The following is a 17,585-nucleotide window of genomic DNA, read 5'->3' on the forward strand; positions in this document are numbered from 1 at the left end:
GCTTCTCGTACCATGGCTGTGTAATATATCAGCTGTCAAGTAGGGAAAAGAAGTTACACTGCTTGGAGAGAAGCAGACCTGATCTTTTCTTGTGCAGAACTTTGTTCTGGCCCTCTCCACCATTCCTGATGAAGTTTGTCAGGCTGATTTTCTCCCGGAAGTTTTCACAGAGATTTGTTGCCTTTGACACAGTTGTCCACCTGCTCCTCCTCAGCAAATTACGCTCCCTTGGACTCTGTGATTCTGCTTTATCCTGGTTTTCCTCCTACCTATCTCAGCACACTTTCAGTGTCTTACAACTCAATCTCCTCTGCTCCCCTTCCTCTTTTCTGTTGGGGTACCCCAAGGTTCTGTCCTTGGGCCCCTCCTATTCTCACTCTATACCTCTTCCCTGGGCCAGTTGATAAGCTCCCATGGTTTCCAATACCACCTCTATGCCGACGACACCCAGATCTATCTCTCCACTCCTCAACTCACCCCCTCAATCTCCTCACAGATCTCCAACTTACTGAATGACCTATCAGTATGGATGTCACACCACTTCCTTAGACTCAATCTTTCTAAAACTGAGCTTGTTATATTTCCTCCTTCACGACCCCCCCCCGTGACTTCACCATTAATATCAACAACACAACCATTGGTCCCTCCACTCATGCTAGAGTCCTGGGTGTAATCCTTGACTCTGACCTCTCCTTCAGCCCCCATATCCAATCACTGGCTAAATCCTGCCGCCTTCACCTCCGCAACATCTCCAGAATTCGACCCTTCCTGACTAATGACACCACAAAGCAACTCGTTCACTGCTTGGTTATTTCCCGCCTTGACTACTTAAACTCTCTCCTTAATGGCCTACCCTTAAGCAGGCTATCCCCCGTCTATTATGAATGCTGCTGCTAGACTAATACACTTCACTAATTGTTCCGTGACTGCTGCCCCTCTCTGCCAATCCCTTCACTGGCTTCCCCTACCCCACCGTGTAAAATTCTAAATGCTAACCATAACATACAAAGCAATCCACAACCTCGCCCCTATCTACATCACCAACCTCATCTGCCGATATCGCCCAAATCGCCCCCTCTGCTCCTCCGACCTCCTGCTTTCTAGCTCCCTTGTTACCTCCTCTCATGCTCACCTTCAAGACTTCTCCAGAGCCTCTCCCATCCTCTGGAACTCCCTGCCCCAGTATGTCCGCTCAGCCCCTACCCTGTCCACCTTTTAAGAGTTCCCTGAAAACTCATTTATTCAGGGAAGCCTATCCCACACCCACCTAAATGTCCCCGAGCCGCCCCAATCAAATCATTCTCTGCAGCTATTACCTTTTGTACCACCACCCCCTCCCTTTAGAATGTAAGCTCTAAGAGCAGGGCCCTCCTGTACCTTTTGTATTGTACTGCAATTGTGTTGTCTCCCCTATACATTGTAAAGCGCTGTGTAAACTGTTGGCACTATATAAATCGTTAATAATAATAATTTGTTTGAAGCGGAGGATGCCAGATGTGGACTCTTGATGTCCAGATTCAACATCAAACTGAACAGAAGTGTACTGTGACAAGTATTGTCAAGTGACTGCAGTCGATGCCCTGGGTGACTCCTTGGGATTCGTTTTTCCTGATCTATGCCCTCCACTGCAGCTTCTTTCTTGCTTATTGCAAAAGATATAAATTGGGGGCATTCTAGTGATTCTAATGATGCCTGCCTGGACAAGATGGATGTAGTAAACAGACATTAATCTCTTGGCAGACAAACTGGGCTCTTCCAAATTGATCAGATTTGCTGAAACGGCATCCAATCCCTCCACTCTTACTTTACAGTCACTGGTGTTAATAGCATGCCCGTTGAAGCCCAAGTCCTTAGGGATAAGGATGTTTCTTGGCTTTGCTTGAGTCTGGTGTGAAGGTGTTACTGGTTTTAAGTACTGTCATGGCACAGATCCTTGACCTTGGCCATGCTATTTGCTATTTCAGAGCCCTATCATGAAACTTGCAGTGCCGCTCTAAGCCGAGAGAGATCTCCCTGTTGAATGCAGTGAAAGGAGCAGGCGCCGTGCACCATTCAGGGGTGTAGAGAAATTTTGAATGGAAAGAATGGACACCGCTCACCAACCCAGTACATTAGTACGTGGCCTTGTGTAGTTCACTGCTTTGGGACATTGCATGTAGTCATAAATATTAACTTGTGTCCTGTGATTTTAAGAATTTTTAGTACATTACAGGACAAAGATTTCTTGCAGATTGCTTGCTACAAAAACTTCATATTTATTTCTTGGCCAGTGTCCACTCACTTGAAGGTAGCAGCATAACCAAAGTAGTTATGAATTCATGACTATAAATGCCTCTGTGTACTGTAATGTATTCCAAGATTAGGATTTTTGGTTTACCTGTAAAATCCTTATATTTTATTATAGTATAGCACCAAAAAAGCGTGCTTGGCAACATTTGTCTTGTCCAAATTATGCTATGACTGCGAGCTGTCGGGAAATAGAAATAATTTCAGCCAGTCATAAGTAAACATATCGTCATTGTATCTTAGCAGACTTACTACACAAGGCCACACTCTCCAGCTTTTTACATCTGACTTTCTAAAGGTAAAGTAGATTTGTTTTTGACATACGTTTTCACAGCTGCTATCTAGAGATTAAAAAAAGGGAGCAATAAAGAGCTTTCAACAACAGGCTCTGTTGGATGAGATAAAAGGAATAGCATAGGTCACTTTAAATCTTTCTTTGAAAGCGCCCTGAGTGTCCACTGCAAACCGTTGCATGGGTAGTGAATAAGCATGCTACCATTATGCCAGTACTGCAGCCTCTGGATAGAATGGATGGTCGGTCATGGTACATTGTAGTCTCGCAAGACCATTCAGATGATTGTTTTGAAGATGCTGGGGGGGGGGGTTCATCCATGTTTTCTTATAGCTGAGGGTGCACAATATTCACAAATCTACTTTTTCTTGTAAACTTGCCAAAACGTTTAACAGTTTGGTAGTAGTAAGTGATTTCAAGAACATGCCACACAAGGTTGTCCTTATTTGAGAACAGTTGATTTCTGCTATATTAAAATGTGAAAAAAAATTTTTTTACAAAAAAAATAAAAAATAGACAAGGGACTGTGGTGAGTTTGAAAGTGTAAATTTCTAAATTCCTTTACCTGTTAGTAAATTTATGCTTAGAACATTATACTTTCATTTGCTGGGGTTAGACCTTTTCAGCGTGTGTGTGTGTGTGTGTGTGTGTGTGTTTGTTTTTTGTTTTTTAACATCTCTTTGATTTAGGACTAAAAGCTATTTTATTTGTGACTGCTAATCAGGCTTGGGCACCCTGATGACTTTTGCTGTATTAGTGTGTCTTTTTTTTTTTTTTTCAGAAAGGTCAAGGCTGTAGAGAGTTGTTAATTAGACCATATATAGCAGAGGGTTTATGCTGCGGCACTAAGTGTTGGCAAAATGTTTTCTGGACTCCAGTAGCTTTGCTGGGGTTTTCATTTTTATTTTTTTCCCCCGGATGTTCTTTTCAGCAGGATCTTAAAATATGAAAATCACTTTTACTGACCTGCAGCCCCATTTTGGGGGCCCATTTTGTTTTACTGATCCATGGCGTATACAGGATCCAAAGCATAAATGGCTTTCTACAATTTAGTCGTCTCGGCTACTGTCTTCATTTCTGATCTTGGCCATATTCAAAGAGCACACCTAGTTAATTGGGCAATTAAAACATCAGAGCTTTTCAGTGACGACAGTTACAGAACTTTTATTAAATATATTTTCCTTGCCAACTATAAAGTAGAAAATAACTTGATTTTTTTTTCCTTTTGCTGTACACTACAAAGCAAGTTAAGGCTCGCTCTCTTTTTCTCTCTCTCTCTCTCTCTCTCTTCCTGGCAACAGTTGAAGCCCCGAGGAGCATAAAACAGTATATTAGCATTAAGAAAAAGATCCATGTGTTCTTTACAAGGGGAAATGCAGTATATTGCCAGAGGCCAGACATTAAGAGTATCCTGAGACTTCCTGAGCAACGTGTAATGTTCATTATTCAAGGATTAGCTGGGGATTAGTTTGTGCTACTGTAAAATCACTTTCATTTTTCTGAGTCAGCAGAGGGTCAGGCCTTTCTGTCTCCGCTATAACAATCTCTTTACTTCTATTGCAGGTGTGTGCGGATCCTTGGCAAACAGGAAAACATCAGGGCGATGCAGCTTGCGCTCTTCCAGGGGGCAGCTAAAAAGCACCGTGCTGCTACCACTATAGAGATGAAGGCTTCAGATAATCCCGCCCTTCTGAATATCCAGCCTGATCCCACCATCGTATGCACCTCTTTCAAAAAGAATCGCTTTTACATGGTTGGTGTAATCTGCATAGTAAACTTTTATGCCATTTGATGTATTTAAAAGCCATTGTAGCTCTTGGATGAAACTTCCATCAGCTCGGCAATGCTGTAAAACCAGATTAGAGATCGGAGTTTAGCCGCATCTCAATCACAAGGTGGTGAAATAATCACCAGCTCACATTCACTTATGTCAAACTATTGGGGATTAAACCAGCATTTCAAAAGAAATGCTTGACAGTTGTTTCCCTTTGTTTTTTTTCCAACAGTGAAACTTTTTAGCTTTTGTTAGTAAAATAAAAAATAAAAATGAACATGCTTTTGTATATAAAGCATGCAGATTCAGTCAAGTGTAAAGCATAGGGAAATGCATGAGGTGATTGTCTCTGAGCAAGAAATGATTTTTGGCATCTTCGAGAACTGCTGATCTTCTGATATTTTCATGCATTAGTCTGTAGAGCAGACATTTTAAACTTAGATTTTTTTTTATGGTCCGCATGCTGCCCTTTTGCTCCTTCTTTGCAGTACTCAGTGATTTTCAGTATAAAAAAAAAAGAAAACACATTCCCAGCTGTTTTCCAATTCATAAGTTACACTTCCTTACTTAAAGGAGAAGTACAGCCAAAGTTCGTTTGGCTGTACTTCTCCTATGGATCACAGGAGTGCAGTTTGTTCTGCACTTCTGTGGCCCATTTTTAGCAGAGAGCAGGCTAAAGTCTGCTCTTCTGACATCAGAGTCGGTCCAGGCTCAGTGTCATCATGACCATTGAGTCAGGATCTGCCTAGATCCCTGGACTGACACCCGGCTCAGCCTCTGCGAGCTCCTGAGAACCTGAAACGGCTGCTCCACAGCTCAGCGATCCAGTGAGCGAGTGTTCTCAGTGTTGGAGCCGAAGGGGAGACAGATGCAGCATCAGACCAATGCTGCATCTACCTAGGTAACTATGAATAAAAATAAAAACCCATACATATTTTAATTTTACAGTTAAATCATTAAGGAAATGTTTTATGTCTCCCTTTCCTCAGAAGAAACACTGTAAGTTGTAATTTTTACTATAGTGTTATTCATTTTAATTTTTTTCTGGAATTAAGTATGTGCAGCCTTTAGTATATATAATTTGGCCCACAGTAGGCATAATGGGGTTGATTTACTAAAAGTGGAGAGTGCAAAATCGGGTGCAGCTCTGTATAGAAGCCAATCGGCTTTTCAGGTTTTTTTTTTTTTTTTTCCCCCAAAGCTTAAAGCGGTTGTATACACGTACATGTAAAAAACAAAACAAAAAAAACCCCTGTAAGGCCTTCAGCCGGGCATTCACAGCTCATTCGCCGCTGACGTCAGCATCTGCATGCAAAGTGAATATCCCCTAAACCGTAAAGGCTCAGGAGATAATAATTTTGCCTACAGGTAAGCCTTATTATAGGCTTACCTGTAGGTAAAAATAAGGGTATACAACCGCTTTAAAGTAGTTGTAAAATTAAATAACTATTCCTGCCCAGCCCCCTGTTCTACTAAGTGATCCTACGTTGTGTACATGTTTTTTCAAAATTGTCCCTGTAAATACCCCTTTTCAGATCAATTCTGACTGGTCACGTGGCCTCCGGCCACTCTCTTCCCCCGATCCAATGGCTGGAGCGGGAGGGCCTTAGATCCCCCTGTGACGTCAGCCAGAAGGTCATGTGACCGCTGTGCTATCTGCCTAGCTCCTCCCACTATAGCCCTCTTCGATCGGGGAAGGAGAGTGGTCGGAGATCAGGATCACTTAGTAGAACAGAGGGGCTGGCAGGAGTGTTTTATTTCACTTTACTGCCTGCTACTAATAGCAGCAGGAGGGGAGGGGCTGAAGAGATGGCTCATACACAAACACTCACAGGAGCTGACAGGCAGGGAGGGAGGGGGAAAGGGGAGAGCAGCGGGATGACAGAGGCATGTAAACTAACCATGGTAATCATGGATCAACCACTATGATTTTCGTAGTCAGTTTACATAGGGGAGCATAGGAACAGGTGGGATCAGCCAGGTTTGTTACAGCTTAGAAAGGGACAGGTTAGACAGCGGTGCGCTGGCAGGACATCAGGGAAAAGTCCTGCCAGCAGCTTCTTTGGAGCGGTGAAGGAGCGGTGTGTTTACCGCTGCTCCCCATTGAAATCAATGGACCAGCGCTGTAATACTGCCGGCAAAACGCCACTATTGCGGCGTATTGCTGGCGGTTTTAACCCTTTCTCGGCCGCTAGTGGGGGGTAAAAGAGCCGCAAATCCGGCAGTAAAACGCCGTTTTACCGCCCACGCTATGGGCGGTGTGGTGTGAAAGGGGTCTAATGTCAGATAACTGGAATATCTGTACAACAGTGGTATGATGGAGTACTTCTCTAAATGTTGACCCTTGTGAATGGAGTGTGCAACTACCAAGCGATTTTGTAGATGCAAGTTATTAGTAATTGTTTACTTTTTATTCATTCGCAACCTGTGTATGTGATTGACCTCTTTCTCCTTGTTACACAGGAGGGATAAACCACTTTTGCGTTTCCTAATATCCTTCATGCACATGTATTTGTCCCCTTCAACTCTGCGACAGTCAACTGAGAGTCTGCTCCTCCCATCTAAATGGGACAGGAAACTAGTAGAGAGAATCGTCCACTCTTACATCATAAGTGTTGTCCTGTCCCTGCCTGCATAGGATGAGAGATGATGTCTTAACAGGCCATGTTTACTATTTTGGTGACCAGGCACTCTTGGCAGAGGGTTTTAACCCCTCACCCCCCCGGTAATACTCCAAGTAGACCTGGCCGTATGTTTTTAGTGTTCTGATTTGGGAATGCTGCAGATCTTGCCTCAGGTTGGTTTATTCTGGGCATATGATGAATAGCCTGGAATGTTTCCCTCTGCCTACAATGTAGGCATAGGCAAGAACAGTTTTCAAGATCTGGAGGTTGCTGAACCTGGCCTCTGTTTAGAAGAAATGGTGCCTTCCTCCTTCCCTGTATTTACGAGGGGATTCCATTTCCTGTTCGTAGTGCGCGCAGTAGAACCAGAAGTGGTGTATTCCTTTTTATGCCTGGGCATTGCTGGGAAACCTGGTGGCTCAGAATCAGGAAGTGAACCCTGAATAGATGCTCGGCACCTCCTTCCTCACTTCTAGACACTATTGTAGCAGAGAAGGGAAGGGATCTGCCTCCTACAGGAGAAGTTGGAGGGGATCCTCTTTGCTTTGCAAAAGACTGTGCTCAAATTTTGTCTTTTTGTTATGAAATGAAACGTTTCTGGAACTCGCAGAAGATTGTGTATTCTGCAGCATGAAACCAGAGAGCATTCAAAAAAGAAATGGGTTTCTAACACAGTCCTATCTTCCAGATATAATTGCTTACATGTACACTTCAGTTTCAGGGAGCTTTGTTGAAGCCTTTTAAAGTGGTTCTCAAGACAGAAGGTTTTTTACCTTTTTAAAGTGATTGTAAAGTCTTTTTTTTTTTTTTTTTTTCCTATAAAAATAATAAACATGTTATACTTGCCTGCCGTATTGCAGTGTATTTACACAGAGCAGCTCAGATCCTCCACTTCTTGGGTCCCTCTTCTGTGATCTTGGCCACTCCCTTCTATTCAGTGCCCCCAAGACAAGCAGCTTGCTATGGGGGTATCCAAGTTAAGTCACACTTCCCTGTGTCCATTCAGACACGGTGCCCCGCCCCCCTCTCTCCCCTGATTGGCTAGCTGACTTTGACAGAAGTGGCAGCCAATGGCACAGCTGCTGTGTCTCAGCCAATCAGGAATTTCAGACGGCTGAGACACTAATGAACATCGCTGGACAGAGAGGGACCTCAGGTAAGTGTTGGGGGGCTGGTGCACACAAGGCTTTCTGCCTTTACAACCCCTTTAATGTATTCTCTGCATTAAGATAAAAAGCCTTCTGCATTCAGATCCCCCAGCCCCCCCTTATACTTGCCTAAGCCCGATCTCAGTCCAGCGATGTGCACAAGAGCATAGGCTCTCTCCCATTGGCTCAGAGACAGCAGAAGGAGTCATTGACTTCTATTGCTGTCAACCACAGCTGATGAGTAGAGAGCGAGGGTGGGGCTTGCACCTTTTTTTGCCTTGAACTCAGGGCATTCAGGTAACAGGGTACTTAAATGACCTTCTGAAGAACTCCTCTCCCCTTCAGCTATCTGCAAACATCCAAAGGACTAGTCAGATGCTTTAGGCCTTTGGTTTCAAAAGTAAGTCCTCCAACCTTCCCTTCACCTATAATACTTAGGCCTCATTGTGGACACAGCCCAGGCCAAAGTGTTTCTTCCAAAATAACAAAATTCCTTAAAGCGGTGTTCCACCCAAAAAAAAGAAAAAATTTAAAAGCCAGCAGCTACACATACTGCAGTTGCTGGCTTTTAACAATCACGTACCTGTCCTGAGGTGTTGGCACTGCAGCTGATGTTTCCATTAGCTGTCGGGTGCTGCCATTGCGGGTGAGGGTACCCGGCAGTGTAGCCTTACGGCTTCCCGGCAGGAACCCTAATGCGCAAAGACCCGCTCCTCTCTCCTACTGGCCTGGCAACAGGGAGAGGCGGAAGAGGGAGGAGGAGGGAGCCCCCGCTGTGATTTCATGGGCCGCGGCCCAGACTCCTGGAAGTGGAAACGGGATACCTGTCAAAGTTATCTTGTCCCCCTCCCCCCTGAAAGGTGCCAATTGTAACACCGGAGGAGTAGAGGAGACAAATGAGCAGAAGTTACACTTTTGGGTGGAAATCCGCTTTAATATCTCTTGCTTAGATATTACGATCCCCCGTTGATATTCTATGAGGGTTCTGGGCCTCATTATATCCTTATTTTAGTCTGTACACTTCACTTAGTTGCATTCAAGGTATCTCCAATGGATTATCTTGTTGACCTGGAACATGCGCGCTCCTTCTCTCAACCTCCCAATGAACCTCCCCGGCCAAGCAAGGACCTTTCTAGCTTGGTGATTTCCAATCCAGCCTTGACAATGTGAAAGTTTTTTTTTCTATCACACCATGGAAAGTGATAACAGATGCCAGCCTCACAGGCTGGGGAAGAATGTTCCAATCTCTCGCATTTCAGGGAACTGGTTTACCAAAGGAAACAAAACTCCCTACCAAATCCTTTTTAGCTCAGAGCAATAAAGACTAGCTCTGAATCACTGAACCCCCCCCCCCCCCCCCCTACTGCTCGGTCACCCAATCAGGGTACAATTGGACAATGCCATGGCTGTCTCCTATCTCAGCCACAAAGGGGGGGGGGGTGCCAGGGGTTAGTCATTGGAACTGGCATTGCATGCTCTTGATAGTTGCTTAGACCCCATTCCAGTTCATATGTCTTTTCTCCTTTGCAGATTCGACTTTGACTGCTCCGCAAAATAGAGAATTAAATAGAGCAAAATGCACTAACCTGGACCAGGAAAATCTGGAATCTGGTCCACATACATACTCAAACTTCTAGGAGGCCTCTTCCAAACAGACCAGACCTCCTATTTCAGCTTCCCCTGTTCCATCCTGCATCTCAGTCACTAGCTATAACCGCATGGTTGTTGAAATGCAGGTCTTGAGGGACAGTGGTTCCTCAGGTTTTGTCATTCCCACATTGCTCAAAGTCAGAAGGGCCACTTATGAAACATTTACCATCATCCTTCTTTGTCTGGTGTGAACACCATTTCATTTCAATTAAAGAGATTTCTCTGGCTTTCCAACAATCTGAACTTGACCAAAATTTTGCCATAAATACTCTTAGGCCGTTCACGTATTGGATAGCAGGAACGAGCATTTCTGCTCGTAATTTTGTGAGCGCAAATTTGGTGCAATTCCACGTATCGCGTATAGGGTAGTTAATTCACTTAAATAGTCTGCACTCTGCGGCCCTATGTGCGTTTGTCACAGCAAAGAAGCTCAGAGACCAAATATTGGCCCTTAGCCAGGCACGATTCTTGCAGCAAAATCGCACCCCATTAGGAGTTACATTCAGGATGAATGGCACCCAACCATGCATAGTGCGTTTTTGCTGCGTATTGGAATCGTGGGTAGAATTGGTGTGGACTCATAACCTTGAACGGGCCTCAGCCTTGTCCATCTTATTCCAAAAACCTACATCTGCAGTTCCTTGAATAAAGGTCTTTAATATTTTCCCTTGTAAAAAAAAAAAAAACTTTTTATATGAGGTGCTTTATAAATTGGATCTCCTTTTTCACACCCTGTGCATCCTTGATCTTTGGTTTTCTCTGTCCTACAGAAACCACCCTTTCAACCCATCAGAAATGCTCTAGGAAACCACCTTTTTCTTCTAAGGTTCTATCTAGTTTTCACCTTAATGAAGACATAGTTCTTCCCTCTTTGCATCTCTAAGCAATTCATTGTCTGGACCTTGCCAAAGCTAACCGTTTATAAAGCACCACCTTATAAGAAGGATACATTCTCTCCTTTTTTTTTTTTTTTTTTCTTCTTTTCAGGGACACGCAAAGGACATCCTGCCTCGTAATCCACTTTTGCCAGGTGGGCAAGATTACCCATCTCAAGAGCTTACACTGTAAAGGAGAAGACTCCTCCAACACACTTATGTGCTCCCACCACCAGATCAATGGGTGTTTCCTGGCCATTGCAACGTCAAGTCTACTTTGCACAGCTTTGCAAGGCAACAACCTGGTCTTCAGTTTATACCTTCTCCAAGTTCTAACAGCTGGACACACAAATTTGGTGGCTGCAGCTTTTGGCAACATGGTTCTAGCAGCAGCAGCAGCAGTTAGGTCTGTTGACCTTTTGTAATAACACGTTGTTGGGCCTATTTGCACAGTTCTGTTTGCCTTGTTGCTGCTCTCCCTTCTTATTCATTGCTTGGGAGGTCCTAGAATCTATGAATATCAAGCTTATGTAATGTACTGTACGATTTAGGATAAAAGGAGTTTTGACTCTCCTTAAAACTCCATATGTTAGAGTAGAGTACAGAAGACAGACTACCCTCCCTTCCTTCATTCTTTTCCTGATTCATTTTTCACTGCTTGCTAAAAAAACTGAGATCATACAAGGTGAGGTAAGGTCAAAGAACGAAAGCAGTACATCATCAATTTAACGATGTTGATGATTTAATCTCATATATTTTTTTCAAACTTTTTGTGCATAATTTTCATTTTTTGAATTGGACTTTCTGACTACCGAGATCGTTAAGATAATTTTTAAGGGAGATCTCAAGTCTATGGTGTATGAGAGGTGTGTACGATTGTGAGTGGTGGCCACCTGTGTCCCATTAGGACATTTTGTCTTAATTTTAACTAAGTGTGTTGAAATTGGGTGTATATAATTGTTTTCTAATTTTGTTAATGTAGTTAATCATTAAAGATATTTAGTCTAACCCGTTTTTTTCCTTACTGAAGCGTACCTTTGGGAATTTTTTTCCCGTTTTTTCTTTCTATATGCTTGTGTACTCAGAGGATTATCACCCCGGACAGATCTAACCGACAGTGTTGGATACCTTCGGCTGACGGTATTAACAGATTGTTATATAGGGAAGGCGCCTGTCTATGCCACTAAACAATCCCTTTCAATCTGGACTAAATTGGATGAGCTATTGTGTGTTCCCTTCTCCCCTTCCCTGTGGTTTGCTGAGGTAAAGTCATAAGTAGGAGTGCACCAAATTGAAATTTTGGTACCGAAAATGCCGGATTCACTTATCCGAAACAGAAAATGACAGTTTTTAAAAAATATATATACATTTTTTTCCAATTGTACTATATTCAACTTTTTATTGATATCATCAATTTAAATTAATATGAATTTATTATTGCCCATTATTCACACCTTTAGTGCAAGAAATGCTCAAGAAAAATGCAGCCTGTAGTCTCTGACCATCTCTTGTATCATGTCTGCAATCTCTTAAACTTAAACACACTGCTAATAGTATTCGCAACATTTCCATTTGGTGTATATTCCATTCAGACATATTACAGGAGATGGTCAGAGAGCGCAGACATATTACAGGAGATGGTCAGAGAGCGCAGACATATTACAGGAGATGGTCAGAGAGCGCAGACATATTACAGGAGATGGTCAGAGAGCTCAGACATATTACAGGAGATGGTCAGAGAGCGCAGACGTTTTGCAAAAGATCAATGCAGCCTCACCAGAGCCCATCAGATGCAGCCTATCAATGCCCATGCAGTCTCACCAGAGGCCATGAGATGCAGTCTCACCAGTGCCTGGTAGTGCGATCTCACACTGTCACGGAGCTGCATTGAATTGCCAGGCAGCCACTATATAAATGTCCCGCCTCCTAGACCAGCGTTGGATCAGTGTGCTGTCTATCTCAAGAGTTGGTCTAGGAGGCGGGACGTTGTTACATCGCTGCCCGGTTATTCAATCCAGCTCCGTGACATAGCGGGAGCCCGCCCCGACAGGCGAACACTCAACGAGAGGAGGAGGGAGGGGAGGACTGTGACAGGGGTGCGCCAGGAGGACTAGTGTGGCACCCAGAGCAGGCCGCTCCATTATCTGCACTTCCTCTTTTTTGGCCAATGCTGAAAACACTGTTTTTGGCAGATAATATTTTGGTGCACCATTAGTTGTTATAAGGGTACACCCAGCAGGGGGGGGGCAGGGGTGGATGTACATTAAAACTTAGGCAGTGTCCAGTCACCTGAAGTTGGCAGCCTATAAGCCAAGGTAGATGAATATCCAGCCCGTGTCCTGTATTTTCAATTTTATATTTACATATATTGTATGTGCATGATATAGTTGTATGGTGTGAGCATTTATGTCTGGACAAAACTGTAAACTAAGGTTTTTTTCTGATTTCAGTTTACCAAGCGAGAGCCAGAAGACACAAAAAGTGCTGAATCGGACAGAGATGTTTTTAATGAGAAGCCTTCAAAGGAAGAAGTTATGGCTGCCACACAAGCCGAGGGGCCAAAACGCGTTTCTGACAGCGCCATCATCCACACAAGCATGGGAGATATTCACGTCAAACTGTTTCCTGTCGAGTATGTACTACAAATTAAATATTTTGTACCTACCTAATATATTAATCAGTTGGGCCATTTTGTCTACCTCACAAACATTTTTACATTTGGCAGCCATGCATATACACCTTATTTCTCTCTGTCTGTCTGTCCTTGTGTATGGGATGACACATTACACTCATTTGCACGACCACTGGAGCCAATCTGTAATTTTGTGCATGCTGGAAAATGTAGTGCGCAGACATCAGAACAAAATGTGCGTGATTTTTGCCAGTAAATGGGTTATTCATGTTTGATGCAGGTAGGACATTTGTGTAGTGCCCAGACATTGTGAACAAAACCTGCATGATTTGTGCCAGTAAGGCCTCTTTCACACATGCGGACCATTCATTTCATCAGTTCAGTCACATCAAAATGGATGAAGTATTTCATCAGCTTTTTCATTGACTGCTCATCAGTTTGTCATCATTTTTATCTTGCATTCACTACCAATTTTATTTTTATTTTTTATTTTATTTTTAACGGAAGAAAAATAGAGCTTTGACCCATTTCAAAAAAACGGATGTTGATGGATGCGAGTGTAAACTGATGTAAATGGATGATCATCCTTTTACATCCATTTTTCCATAAAAGATGCATAGATGTCCATTTTTCATCCGTCAATGGAGGGATGAAAAACGATCCGCATGTGTGAAAAGGGGCTGTTAATGCTCTTATCACCATGTTTGTATATGCTGTTGTGTCTAAGTTATGCTACTAAAAGAAAATGGTAAAAGCAGCAGATGTACTGCTGATGTTACCCAGGAAACACTGCATTTGTGCCGAAGGAAGAATTCCCAAGCTGGCCATACATGGATCAATATTGGGCCAGTTCAGCAGGTACCAGCCAAATTTTGATCCATGTATGGGCAGCCTGGTTGTACAGAAGTCGATCTATTGTGTTGTATAGCCAGCTATTGCTGGCAGCAGTGATGATTGTGTACTTATGGCGGCGTGGTGTCCTAACACAATAGCACAGGGGGAGTGATTCCCCCAGCCACACATTAGAGGCGCTTTTTTTTTTTTTTTTTTTTTTCCAACCTGCTGGTTGAATGAAAAAAATAAAATCTATGGCCTGCCTTATTCAGGCTATATTAACAAGTTTTATATGATTTATGTTCTCCGAGTAAAAATTTATTTTCTTTTTCAAAGTTTGTTTTAGAGCCATTGAGCAAATAATTTGAGCTCTTATTGAGATTTAGCTTGTGGTGGGTCACCAAGGTACTTTAAGATGAATGCAGGGAAAACATTTAGAGCCACTGTATGAGAAGGCCACATGACTTCAGTCAGTGTAAAATGCATATAGAAGACTGTACTGAAGAATGCGGAGACCTTATAATATGAATATCATTTTATATTAAATATGTCATGGATTAGGGGCCTAAGAGATAAATACACGCTGGCTAACCACCATAACTACTGTAATGCAGGTGTCCCAAAACCGTGGAGAACTTCTGTGTGCATAGCCGCAATGGTTACTACAATAGCCACGTATTTCACCGACTCATTAAGGTAAGAATGTTTACTGTAATTTAATTGGTCTGCATTGAAATATTTGGTGTGAAATGATCCCTTTACAATTGGAAAGTAAAAGCTGCATTATTCATGAAAGTATTCATACCCCTTGTTATTTTCCACATTTTGTCACGTTGCAACCAAAAACGTAAATGTTTTTTTTTTTTTTTTTATTGGGATTTTATGTAATGGACCAACACAAAGTGGCACATAATTGTGGAGTGGAAGAAAAATGATAAATGATTTTCAATTTTTTTTTTTTTACAAATAAATATGTGAAAAGTGTGGTGTAGATTTGTATTCAGCCCCCCGAGTCAATACTTTGTAGAACCATCTTTTGCTGCAAGCCTTTTTGGGGATGTCTCTACCAGCTTTGCACATATAGAGAGTGAAAATTTTGCCCATTCTTTGCAAAATAGCTCAAGCTCTGTCAGATTGGATGGAGAGAATCTGTGAACAGTAATTTTTCAAGTCTTACCACAGATTCTTAATTGGATTTAGTTCTGTACTTTGACTGGGCCATTCTAACACATATGCTTTGATCTAAACCATTCCATTGTAGCTCTGGGCTGTTTGTTTAGGGTCATTGTCCTGCTGGAAGGTGAACCATCACCCCAGTCTCAAGCCCTGTATTTGGCTCCATCCATCAACTCTGACCAGCTTCCCTGTCCCTGTTGAAGAAAAGCATCCCACAACATGATGCTGCCACCACCATGTTTCACGGTGGGAATGGTGTGTTCAGGGTGATGTGCAGTGTTAGTATTCTGCCATACATAGCGTTTTGCTTTTAGGCCAAAAAGTTAGATTTTTGGTCTCATCTGACTACATGGTTTCTCGCAAACTGAACTTCCTATGGCTTTCTTTGAACAATGGCTTTCTTCGTGCCACTCTTCCGTAAAGACCAAATTTGTGGCGTGAACAAATAGTTGTCATGTGGACAGATTCTCCCACCTGAGTTGTGGATCTCTGCAGCTCCTCCAGCGTTGCCATGGGCCTCTTGGCTGCTTCTCTGATTAATGCTCTCCTTGCCCGGCCTGTCAGTTTAGGAGGACGGCCATGTCTTGGTGTCAGAAACCATGAATCAGACCAAGACAGTACAATTAAATCACACTTGTTTATTAAATAAAAAGGTAAATGGAAAAAGCGTAGTCAAAGCATAGCCAGAGTCCAGTAACCGGATAGAGTAGTCAGCTAGGCCAGAGTTCACAGACCAGATCGGGTAATCAGCCAGGCCAGAAGTCAGGGATCCAAGTAGAGCAACAGCAAGCAGGATAAGGAGCCAGATGGGATGTCAACAAGCCAGTCTTTAAACAGAACCGCATGAGATGGTTTCTTGTGATGTGACCAAGGCGAAGGCAGAGGTGAAGTGAGCCAGACAGCTTTAAGTAGGCAGGTCAGACAAGCATGATCAGGAACAGCTGTTAACTGTGGAGAGAGAGGAGAGCTGGCAATTAGCCGACAGCTAAGCAGCCAGCCCAGAGAAGTAAGGGCTAAGCCAGCCCTGACACTTGATAGGTTTGCTGTTGTGCCATACTCTTTCCATTTTTGGATGATGGATTGAACAGTGCTCTGTGAGATGTTCAAAGTTTGGGATTGTTTTGTTATAATCTAACCCTGCTTTAAACATCTCCACAACTTTATCCCTGACCTGTCTGGTGTGTTCCTTGGCCTACGTGATGCTGTTTGTTCACAAAGGTTCTCTAACTAACAAACCTCTGACGGCTTCACAAAATAGCTGTATTTATACTGAGATTAAATTACACACAGTTGGACTCTATTTACTAATTAGGTGACTTCTAATGGCAATTGGTTCCACTAGATTTTAGTTATGGGTATCAGAGTAAAGGGGGCTGAATATAAATGCACACCACACGCAGATATTTATTTGTAAAAAAAAATTTAAACCCATTTATCATTTTCCTTCCACTTCACAATTATGTGCCACTCTGTGTTGGTCTATATATCACGTAAAATTCAAATGAGATACATTTACGTTTTTGGTTGTAACCTGACAAAATGTGGAAAATTTCAAGAGTTATGAATAGTTTTTCAAGGTACTGTACGCCCAGTACACACGATCAGAAAATTGAACAAAAGATATCATTGGTACACAGCTTTTGAGAGCTGATCACAACCGTTCATCCCAAATTAAAGGGACAAACATGAAAACTTCTCTTGTACGATACCAGAACTAACGATTTTCATTTAATCAGTACAGTATTCGTCCCAAAAAAAAAAATCGGAAGATCACGCATGCTCAGGAATGAAAGCGTACATTACAACACGTTGCATCCCTTCTGAAGTTGTATAAGAGTTTTCGTAACTTTAATAACTTCTTCATTTTCAATATGAGAATAGCATGCAGGAAAACAAAATAGGCGATCATTCATCCGATATTCTCATTTGTACAATGCTTTAAATCCTCGTCACTTAAAAATTTGTCTGTTAGAGGATGTTAGAATGTAGGTTACTGTAGGACAGGGATCGATGTAAAGGGGGTCAGATCGTTGTGCAAAGTGCTGTATAACTGTAATACATTAAACTTATGCCAAACCAAACCTTTTTTTTTTCTTGTTTAAGTAGAGCTAGGAAGGATTAGAACTGATTTTACCGCTCTGGGGCTCTGTTAGATTTACCCTTGTCTGGTAAAATGTTATCGGCAGGATAGGAAGTGAATGTTAACTCCCTCTAATGGAGCCCTGCAGAGTGGTAAAAACTGATAGGGCTTCTAAACGTCCCCACCTTAATAAAAACAAAGAAAAATAATTTGG

At 42.6% G+C, this 17,585-nt stretch overlaps 1 protein-coding gene across 1 annotated transcript in view; it reads left to right on the forward strand.

Annotated features, from left to right (window-relative positions):
• The window catches only part of PPWD1 (peptidylprolyl isomerase domain and WD repeat containing 1), a 64,818-nt gene that overhangs the window by 38,377 nt on the left and 8,856 nt on the right, over positions 1-17,585 (forward strand). The window contains exons 7-9 of the mRNA XM_077462634.1: positions 4,142-4,331; positions 13,100-13,281; positions 14,730-14,811. Coding sequence (XP_077318760.1) covers positions 4,142-4,331; positions 13,100-13,281; positions 14,730-14,811 — 454 coding nt within the window. The remainder of the gene's footprint in view (positions 1-4,141; positions 4,332-13,099; positions 13,282-14,729; positions 14,812-17,585) is intronic.

This window comes from Lithobates pipiens, unplaced genomic scaffold (genome assembly GCF_037356315.1).
Source record: "Lithobates pipiens isolate NorthernLeopardFrog02 unplaced genomic scaffold, aLitPip1_a1.2 Scaffold_3, whole genome shotgun sequence".
NCBI lineage: Eukaryota > Metazoa > Chordata > Amphibia > Anura > Ranidae > Lithobates > Lithobates pipiens.